The sequence below is a fragment of the Miscanthus floridulus genome, unplaced genomic scaffold (genome assembly GCF_019320115.1).
Source record: "Miscanthus floridulus cultivar M001 unplaced genomic scaffold, ASM1932011v1 fs_786_2, whole genome shotgun sequence".
Lineage (NCBI taxonomy): Eukaryota > Viridiplantae > Streptophyta > Magnoliopsida > Poales > Poaceae > Miscanthus > Miscanthus floridulus.
The window spans coordinates 78,355-88,917 of record NW_027097270.1 but is presented as its reverse complement, the minus strand read 5'-3'; the positions used below and the strand labels follow the sequence as shown (position 1 = coordinate 88,917).

Here is a 10,563-nt window from a genome sequence, read left to right as displayed (position 1 = left end):
TCGTCACGTAGCAGTACATGCCAAACGGTGTGATGAAGGAAGTCGCGAGCTGGTCGGACTCTTTCATCTTGATCTGATGGTATCCGGAGTACGCATCGAGGAAAGACAGGGTCTCGCACCCTGCGGTGGAATCAACGATTTGATCGATTCGAGGTAATGGGAAGGGGACCTTTGGACAGGCTTTATTCAGACCGGTGTAGTCTACACACATCCTCCACTTCCCATTTTTCTTCTTGACTAAAACGGGGTTAGCCAACCACTCCGGGTGGGATACTTCCTTGATGAACCCGGCCGCCAAGAGCTTCTGTACCTCCTCCCCGATGGCCCTGCGTTTTTCTTCGTCGAAGCGCCGCAGGCGTTGCCTCGCCGGTCTAGATCCAGCCCGGATGTCCAGGGCGTGCTCGGCGACTTCCCTCGGTATGCCCAGCATGTCCGAGGGACTCCATGCGAAAATGTCGGCGTTCGCACGGAGAAAATCGACGAGCACGGCTTCCTATTTGACGTCGAGGGTGGCGCTGATTTTCAGCGCCCGGTCGTCGGGGCATGCGGGGTCGACTAGGATGAGTTTGATGGTTTCAGCGGGCTCGAACGCCCCCGCGCGACGCTTGGAGTCAGGCACCTCGCCACTGAGCTGGTCTAGGTGGGCGATGAGGGTCTCGGCCTCCGCAAGGGCCTCGGCGTACTCGATGCACTCGATGTCGCAGTCGTATGCATGTTCGTACGTGGATTCGATTGTGATGACACCATTAGGGCCTGGCATCTTGAGCTTGAGGTAGGTATAGTTGGGCACTGCCATGAACTTGGCGTAGCATGGTCGCCCCAGGATGGCGTGGTAGGCTCCCCCGAACCCGACTACTTCGAAGGTGAGGACTTCCTTGCGGTAGTTGGAAGGGGTGCCAAAGCAGACGGGAAGGTCGATGCGCCCGAGGGGTTGCGTGCGCCTCCCCGGCACGATGCCGTGGAAGGGTGCAACGTCGCCTCGTAGCCTCGACCGGTCGATCTCTAAGAGCTCCAGGGTGTTGGCGTAGAGGATGTTGAGGCTGCTGCCTCCGTCCATCAACACCTTGGAGAGTCGGGTGTTGCCGATGATCGGGTCGACGACCAGCGGGTACTGCCCGGGATTCGGAATACGGTCGGGGTGGTCACCTCGATCGAAGGTGATCGCCTCTCGGGACCAGTCGAGGTACTGGGGGGTGGCCACCTTGACCGAGAAGACTTCTCGGCGCTCCCTCTTGCGCTGCCACGCCGTAAGGCATGCCGAGGGCCCACCGAAGATCATGAAAGCGTTGCGTACCTCGGGGAACCCGTCGTCCTTGTCCTCGTTCCGACCGCCGGCGCCCTTCTGCTTGGCGTCGTCGTCGGGGAGCCCGAGCTTGGCGTAGTAGCGCCGCAGCATGGTGCAATCCTCGAGAGCATGCTTCACCGGACCTTGATGGTAAGGGCAGGGCTTCTTCAGCATGTCGTCGAATAGCCCGGGGCCACGGGGGCCTCGGGGATTCCTGCGATCTGTTGTAGCGACATGGATGGCCTCGAGGACCTCCTGCTTCCCTGGGCGACCCTTCTTCTTTTTCTTTGGGAGGTGGGAGGTTGAGGCCACGGGGGCCTCTTCCCTCCGCTTACCCTTGCAATCGGCGTCGGGGAAGATGGCTCCGACAGCCACTTCCCCCAAGGCGAAGCTGGTGGCAATGTCGAGGAGCGCGGCAGCAGAGCGCGGGACGTTGCGTCCTAACTCTCGGACCAAGTCCCGACAAGTGGTGCTGGAGAGGAAAGCCTGGACGATCTCTGAGTTGCCGACGCTGGGTAGCTCGGTGCACTGTTTGGAGAAGCGCCGGATGAAGTCTCGGAGAGACTCGTCCGGCTTCTGGCGGCAGCTCTTAAGATCCCAGGAATTCCCGGGGCATACATAAGTGCCCTGGAAGTTCCCGACGAAGATCCTAACTAAGTCGCGCCAGTCGTGGATTTGCGAGGGAGGGAGATGCTCGAGCCAGGCTCGTGCCGAGTCCGACAAGAGTAGAGGGAGATTGCGGATGATGAGCAGGTCATCGTCCGCGCCGCCTAGCTGGCAGGCCAGGCGGTAATCGGCGAGCCAGAGCTCCGGGTTGGTCTCGCCGCTGTACTTCACGAGATTGGCCGGCTGTCGGAACCGAGCGGGGAAAGGAGCCGCGCGGATGGCCCTGCTGAAGACCCGAGGGCCTGGCGGCTCAAGGGAAGGACTGCGGTCCTCACCGCTGTCGTAGCGACCGCCTCGGTGTGGGTGGTAGCCCCGGGCGGCTCCGTTGTCGTGGCGCCGTCGCCCGCCAACTACTTCGTGGTCGCCCCGTGCCTCGCGTTGGTCTCTAGGTCGATCGCGTACCGAGGGGGCCCTGTTGACCATTGGCGTGCGAGCGGCCTCGGGACGGACCGAGGCATCCTGGCCCCGGCGAGGTTGCGCTGCGGGCTGCTCCGAAGTGCCTCCGCGCCGACGGGAGGCGGAACTTTCGGCCTGCTGCACCGCTGCGGTCTCGAGGAGGTCGCGGAGCTCTCCGCGGACCCGTCGCCCCTCGGTGGTGGAGGGCTCGGGCATCGCTCGGACCAGCATCGCAGCCGCTGTGACATTCTGGCTAGCGCGATTAAAGATTGGGGGTGGCGCTCCCCCCTCGTTATCGTTGATGCAGTGATGGACGTCGCGGGCCCTCCCTCGGGCTCCTCCGCCCTCACCACGCCCTTGCTGCTCCTGCTCAAGAGTGTCCCGAAGCTGTTGCAGAAGGAGTCGGTCTTGTTCGACCTTGGCTTGAAGCTCGCGGAGCTGCTCCAGGTCTGGGCGTCGATGTCCCCCGCGAACAGGATTCTCGTTCCGTGCTGCCGTGGGTTCGGGATGCGGAGGTGTGGCGTCGCCCGCCCCCGCCCGGGGCGGGGAATGGTTGCCTGTCCTCTCATCCTCTTCGCCCGCCCTTGCCATCCCGAGCCCGACGTGGAAGCACTCACGAGATGGATCGTAAGTCCCTTCGTCGTCGGAGTCGGAGTAGCCGAGGCAGTAGTCGCTTGCAGCAAAGAATTGGCGCAAAGCCCTAGGGTTGTGGAGTTCGGAGAAGTCCGCCCCGGGCCATGCCTCGTCCTCGTCCGAGGAGTCGGAGCGGATGCTCAGGTCGGGAGCGAAGCGCTGGCGGCGTTCCGAGGGGCGCTCATGAGTGGCAGCATAAGCGTAGGCGTAAGAGGCGGCGGCATTTCTCAATCCAAAGGGGGATGGCGACGGTGCCGTTTCCATATTCTGCCCCACCGGGGTCGGCTCTCCAGGGAGTGGTGGAGCGGAGCTATACGGCTGGGTATCGCCGTAAGCCGCCGGCGATTTTCCTTCGTCCATGCTCAGGCCAGACAGGTCCCCAGCCAGGGACCCCGTACCAACAGCTGGTCATAGGGTATCGGCAGGGAGTGGCGTGTCGCCCTGGGCTCGCGTAGCGTCGGGGTGGCCTTGCTCGCGTCGTGCCTGGCGAGCATGGCGAGAGCGGCTGCCCGGGCGCCGCCTGCGCCTGGGCTGCCGGGGCATGACTTCATCGTCGGACGGTGGGGCTCGAGGGGCGAGGAGCACCATGTCGTACTCATGTCCTAGAGACATGAACTCTAGGCTTCCGAACCAAACTATGGTGCCGAGACGCAATGGTCGTACGGGGTCTGCCATCCGGAACTTGCTAGGATGATGGAGCCGACACGCAGCGCCCCTACCTGGCGCGCCAACTGTCGGTGCTTTGGAACCAGGGGTCCCTCAACCAACGAGTGAATTTGTGCTGCGTGCCCCTAATCCCGGATGGTGATGCAAAGAGACACAAGGTTTATACTGGTTCAGGCCATCGAGGCCCTACGTCCAGTCCGAGAGATCGATCTTGTATTCTTTGCACCGGAGTGCTCGTAGTAAGGGGTTACAAACTAGGTGAGAGAGGGAGCTAGTCCCTGGTCTCGGCGTGGGTGGCACGGGCTACTTGAGGCGTTGTTCCCAAGCAGCGTAGGAGTGCGTAGTTCTAGCGGTGTGTTTTTCTCTCTTTTGGTCGCCCTAGAAATGGCCCCGGTCCCTCCCTTTTATACCCCAAGGGAGACCTGGGACCGTACATAGATTGCTACACAGCGCTTCTGTAAATGGGGTGGCGTGTCCGAGCCCTGTAGCCGGCCACTGTTGTGGTATGGTCGATGGAGTGGCCCCGTCCTTGTCGTGCAGAAGTGACGCGCCGGTCATACTCGATTTCATGCGTCGTGGGGCTTCAGTACAGCTTGATGCAGGACATGGCGAGCGACGTGCTGGTCACCGTGCAATGACGTCGTAGGGAGCAGCGGCCCTGCAGATGCCGAGGCCAAGCCATCGCGGGGGGCTCGGCGGACGTGGATCCTCAGGCTGCTGAGCCCCTGAAGCAAACTGCCGAGGCCTTGGGGAGCTATTGGACCTGGGTACTGATTCCGAGGCCACAGTAGCCCAGACGTGGCTCCCCACGCTGCGTTGTCCTCAGAGCAGAAGTTGGCAGCACAGTGAGGCATGGGCGTCTACCATGTGTATGGTGGTTAGTACAGTGGCGGGTAACCCCTGCCCAGTCCGGGCGACGTGCAGGTCATCGTGTGATGACGTCGTGGGGAGCTATGGCTCTGCAAGTGCCAAGGCCAAGCTATCACGGGGGGCCCTGGCGGACGTGGGTCCTCAGGCTGCCGAGCCCCTGAAGCAAACTGCCGAGGCCTTGGAGGGAGTTATTGGTCCTGGGTACTGATTCCGAGGCCACAGTAGCCCAGACGTGGCTCCCCATGCTGCGTTGTCCTTGGAGCAGGAGTTGGCAGCAGGAGTTGGCAGCTCAGTGAGGCATGGGCGTCAACCATGTGCATAGCGGTTAGCACAGTGGCGGGTAACCCCTGCCCCGTCCTGCCTCCTGTCCCGTCGGCCATTCCGCTGCACTGTGCCGAGCATGCGGTCGATGTCAGGGGCAGCAGTTGGCTGAGTTAATGCGACACGACGTTTTGTCAGAGGGACGAGAGAAGGAAGAGGCAGCGGAGTGCTGCCGAGCCTGCCTCGCGCGAGACGGAGGGTCGGTGGCTCGGCCGAGGCCTTTGGCGGGGAGTCGCTCGAGGTCAGTGGTGAGGGGGCCTCGGGCGAGTCGGAGATTCGGCCGAGGCCAGCGGTGAGGGGGCCTCGGGCGAGTCGGAGAATCGGCCGAGGCCAGCGGTGTTTAGCTGGTTTCGATCTTTACGAAGTCTACGTGTCGTTTTTTGGGTCTTGCTTAGGGTACCCCTTCTCACGGCATCCGACAACGTCCAAAAACACAGATGAAACATTGATAACAAGCATTTGCAACATAAGTGTACAACCATTGCAACATATACAATATTCGATCTATTTTTACAACATCCATCTAAAACACTTGCAATATACCTATGAAACATCTGAAACACTTGAAACATACGATTGCAACATGCGCTTTCAGCAAAACCTGATAAACAGGTGGGCGGGGCACTGCACAGCGAGATTTGGCTGTGCGGTCACGGTGGAGAAGGAGGATGGCAGCGGTCGGACGGCTGCGCGGCCCCCGGTGAGCGGCTACGCTGCCCCTAGCGATAGGGCACGTGTGGTGCCCACAGTGGAGGCGACAGTCGTAATCGGGTGGGTGTGGCCTCGCTTGGCGAGGCGGCATCGGCTGTGCGAACGTGGCAAAGCACCCTCAACGGTGCGGGCATGTGGCGGTGGAGATGAAGGCTGATGAAAGGTGTGGTGGAGAGGAAGGCCGGTGGAAGTTGCGCCGAAACACAGTCGTGGAGTGCAGTGGAGGCCTCACACGATGAAGCACGTGATGGGCAAGCGGGGTGGAAAGATATTTTCACGAGAGACGAGGAGCATCTACCGTAATTTGATTCCGGTTCTGCACAATTACGGAATTTTGTCAGCGCTTATATAAACACAACTGGGTGGGATACACAGGTTGAAGACCTGACGGAAAGTACCATGGTCTAGAAATTATGCCTACGATGACCGAGGCAGAACATGCGCGGGCACTGGAGCCCACAGGGCGACGCAGTGGCGACCGGACGCTCCCGGGCCGGCCACCGGCCTGCCGACTGCCGAGGCGGCGAGACCGACGTTCCACCTGAATCCCAGGACAAGCTTCAGTGGTTCACCGCGACGTTGGCGACCGTCGCGCGGACTCTGCAATGCCCCGCGGAAGCTTTTCTTCTTTCCTATCCGGCGCCGGCGGGGTATCATCCATTGACCATTGGTGGTGTCGTGGTTGTGGTGCGATGGAATTATGGCATGCTGGTAAAAAAAGGAAAAAAAAAAGAAAACAATTACAAGGAGTTGAAAATGATCTGGGGAAAAATCTTCCCAGCTTTCACACTGTTCTTTGAGGATGTTTTGCTTTTGTTGTCCCTGACAACTTCAATTTAGGTGTGTGTAACTGGCTTAATGGCTTATACGAACTGGTTTCTGGAGTTTCCAAGCTGGCGATGTTCCTTTCCCCATCAGGGAAGCAGCGAGCATCTTCATGAGACGAAACATGGAAAACCTGGTTACAGTTTTGAAGTATGGCAAAATTTCTGAATCGATATTAATGTTATTAACTTGTCAGACTGGCACTGCAGAATTGAGGTAGCCACCATTTTGTCAAGTATTTTACTTGTTAACAAGGATATGGATCATTACTGCAGATTTAACAAATCGATTTTAGGTTTGTATATTAAAAAACGTGTTCTAGGTTTACATTTGAACATATCCTTCCACACAGGGACAATGTTTATCTTACCGCAAGTTTTTTGCTTCACTCGCTTGAACTGATAAAGATGAAAACTGGCAGCAGCTTTGGTGTTCTCTTCTCTTATCTGGCTATTAATTTTCACCAAAGTACATGGGGACGCCGAATGTGATTGTTGACTATCGCAGACGACAAGGAGGTACTAGAAACGGCATGTTGCATTTGTATCCAGTTATTGCATTTTGTTAGATCAAATGTTATGGACATTTTTTAAAAAGGGTTCATGGACGTTGAGTTTGTTCGGACCTAACATATACTGTTCATTTTCCAAAGGTATGGGAAACAGAGATACAACAGCCTGAATATTTCTCATCTTCTCACTTAAAAATCTCAGTTCTTATTATGGTGTAGTTTAAGTTTGCATGTAAATAATGTTGGCCTTTCCTTCAGTGAACTAATTTTGGATAGCTTAGCTAGATGCATCCCCTTCTGTTCCCAATCTTATAAGGCTATCTCCAATAACAACACCCAAAATACAAGATCATATTCGTCTTTTGGGTAGCGCTATAGGCAAAAGGTTGAATACATATTCTGCATCTTCTTCAACAACAAGACCTAAAAGAGAATCATTTCTGCAAATGGGTTTCCAGGAGAGAGGATGCCCATATTTGAGTTGTGCCTCTCATGCAACCGAAAATAGGCCTCCCGTATAGTTACTCTGTTGGAGACTGATTTTGGGTCTCTTGCTACCCATTTTGGGTTTAGATGCCGATATAGGTTCCTTGTTGAACACAGTCTAAGCCACCTTGCATTGATCCTGCGCAGTTTATTAGGGTCTAGTTTTTGGCACAGCTCACAACAGCTTCATGAGCTATTTTTTTTTGTCAAACATTTATTTTCAAAACAGCTTTATTGATAAAGTTAGTTTTTCTCCTCCTCTCATAGAGATGTGAGTTGGGATGAAAGGTGCCAAAGATAGCCATGCCACCTCCGTCACTCTCCGCCACCCGTGTAACTGACCCGCGGCCACCGCCTTCGCGCTACGTCTTCGAGCTAACCATGGTCCGGTGTCGCACGCCCGCAGCTTCCCTGCCCAGTCGATAGAATAACTAAGCCGCGTACCAACATGGCCCCCGCCCCCGCACTCGCCGGCATTCTGCTCGCCCTCGTTGCAATGGCTGCCGCCGTCCACGCCGTCCATCACGCGCCAGCCCCCTCGCCGGAGGAGTCCGAGTCCGAGTCAACGTCGCCGTCGGAGGCACCGGCCGGGGAACCCAATGCGGCACCCGCGGGGGCACCTGATGACGATGCCTGGGAAATGGAGACCCCGTGGCTGTCCCCCGACGAGGCCCCGGCGCCCTACCGCGACGAAAACGAAGGGCCCGCTGCTTCCCCGGAGGAAGTAGACGCGCCCGCCATGGCACCAGGCTTCGACGCTAACGGCCCTGCCGCCGTTTCGCCGGAGGAAGACGCGCCCACGATGACGCCGGACATTTCTCCCTTCGCGAGCGAGCCGCCGGAGGAAGAAGCGCCCACGATGGCGCCGGACATCTCTCCCTTCGCGAGCGAGCCGCCGGAGGAAGAAGCGCCCACGATGGCACCGAACCTCTCTCCGAGCGAGTCGCCGGAGGAAGCCCCCGCGGGCGCCCCAGAAGAATTCGAGGGCTCACATATCGCCGCTCCCCCACTGGAGGACGCGCCCACCATGGCGCCGGCCTTCGCTCCCTTCGGGGCCAGCGAGTCGCCGGAGGAGTCTGAGGCCCCAGCCGGCGCCCCGGAGGAGGAGGTCGAGGCCGAGAGCCCGTCCTCCGAGATGGCCGCCGCCCCGTCCTCCGAAGACTACGGCGTGTTAGAAGAGGAGGTCGTAGTACTCTCGCCTGACGGGTCGGCCGCGGTCAGCACCGGCCCGGAAACCGAGGAAAGCCCGGCCAAGGGGACCCCCGCGGCCGCGGAGGCTCCAGGCCCCTCATCCGACGGCGAAGACGACAGCGGCGCGAGCGCGGGCGCCACGCGTCGCAGCCTCGTGGCTGCCGTCATCGTCGTGGCCATGTCCGCCGTCGCTGCTTTCTGAGGTGCCGCTTGCGCGATCGATGAGGCACCCGGCGGTGGAGATCGGAGGTCGGATCGCAGGGCATGCAGCCGTGCATCGTGCATGCTTGCGCGCGGCGAGCCATGTAAACGATGCATGTCGTGGAGGGATCGCGATCAGTGGAATTCTTTCGGTAGTTCCTCCCAGTCGGACGAACATCCACATCTGTGCTCAGGCCCTGTCCACTAAGGTTTGTGGGCGGGCTAAAACCTAGCAGGCTCTGGTTGGGCCAGGCTTAATTTGCTTAATTCATATCTCTTTTTCTTTTCTCCTGGTGTCTGATGTGGACCTCGACCCTCTGAAAACCCATCATCAAGGAGATAACAAACAAACCGTAGTGTCATTCCATCACCGATACTACCACGCAAACAAAGCCACATCTCAGTTTTTGACCAAACATCCGGCCTGAGGGTTTGTTTATTTGAGTTGTGTAGTTTTTTATCTTTTGGCTCAAGAGCTTGTTTTTTAGCTTTTAGATTGTGATTGTTGCTGTTTTAATAAATTTTTAGTTTTTCAGCACATTAAAAGCCAGAAAAGCTACCCTCAACGTGTTTTTCAGTTTTTATTGCATTTCCTCAGACGCCAGCTTTATAGTTTTTCAAAAGCCAACTCAACTGTTGGACCGTTTGTTTCGTGTCATGGTTTTTTAATAGCAAAAGCCAAATAAGTGTTGAAACAACTAGGTCCTAAGACTATGTTTTGCCTTCTCCTTAGGCAATATTTATTTAAGCTAAAACCTTTAGTCTTTTTGTTAAAAAATCTGGCTTTTGGCTTTTTGCTATTAGCTTTTGTAATATACTTTTAGCTTCTTGGCACACCAAAAGCCAGAAAAAAATCATCAAAACATGTGTTCAGCATCTAATTTATTTCGTCAGAAACTAGCTTTTCAACTCTTTAAAAATCAATTTAATAGCTAGGATGTCTGTTTTAGCTTTTTAGGGCCTGTTTGGTTGGTGACCAAAACGTGTTCTGCCAAAGATTCTTGCTTTTAACCAAATAGCTTCTGGCTTTTAACCATTAGAAGCCATATAAATAAAAGCTGAAATATACGGGCCCTTAGGTTGGGTTTGGCAGGTCGTTGTGTTCTCTTGGGCTGGAAGCCGACGCAAACGTGCAATCTCTTCTCTTCTGATCTACCGGGGTAGCTGGCATTGGCAGCTGCCGCCTGCCGGCACCGTCGACCGTTCCACGTACACTATGGTTGTTCGTCGGTAAGTACATTGCTATACGTCAGCAGGCTCATGGTCTGTCTCATGCAGTGTCACGTAGGATTTTTGCTGACGTGGAGGAAAGAGAGATGTGAGAGAGAAAAATGTTGTTGTTTCATGAAACAACCACCTCATGAGTTCAAATTTGACCATGAGACAACTTACACACTATTTTACAAGTAGTTGTTGTCATGCAACTCACAGACATTCCATTGTTGTATCCACAAATTAAGGACTCTAGAATTACTACGAGACAACTTAAAAGAAGATTACTGCCCCGTTCGGCTTATCTTATAATTCGTACTATTCAGCTTATTTTTTTCAGTCGGAACAGTGTTTCTCTCCCACAACAATTCAGAACAGTGTTTTCCAGCCAATTCAGCTAAGTTTCAGCAAGCCGAACAGAGCCTACATTGTACTTGTTACCTCTTAAGTCAGTCTCATAATTATATAGCAATGTATGAGACTATTTTATCTTATAATTCGTACTATTTAGCTTATTTTTTTTTCCAATCGGAACAGTGTTTCTCTCTCACAATAATTCAGCCAGAACAGTGCTTTTAAGCCAATTCAA

General features: G+C 55.8%; 1 protein-coding gene across 1 annotated transcript; it reads left to right on the top strand.

Moving 5' to 3' along the window:
• Positions 1-7,720: 7,720 nt before the first annotated feature.
• LOC136533098 (uncharacterized) lies at positions 7,721-9,290 on the top strand. The gene has a single exon (XM_066525666.1). The coding sequence runs from the start codon at positions 7,819-7,821 to the stop codon at positions 8,761-8,763; it is 945 nt and encodes a 314-aa protein (XP_066381763.1). The 5' UTR covers positions 7,721-7,818; the 3' UTR covers positions 8,764-9,290.
• Positions 9,291-10,563: the final 1,273 nt, after the last annotated feature.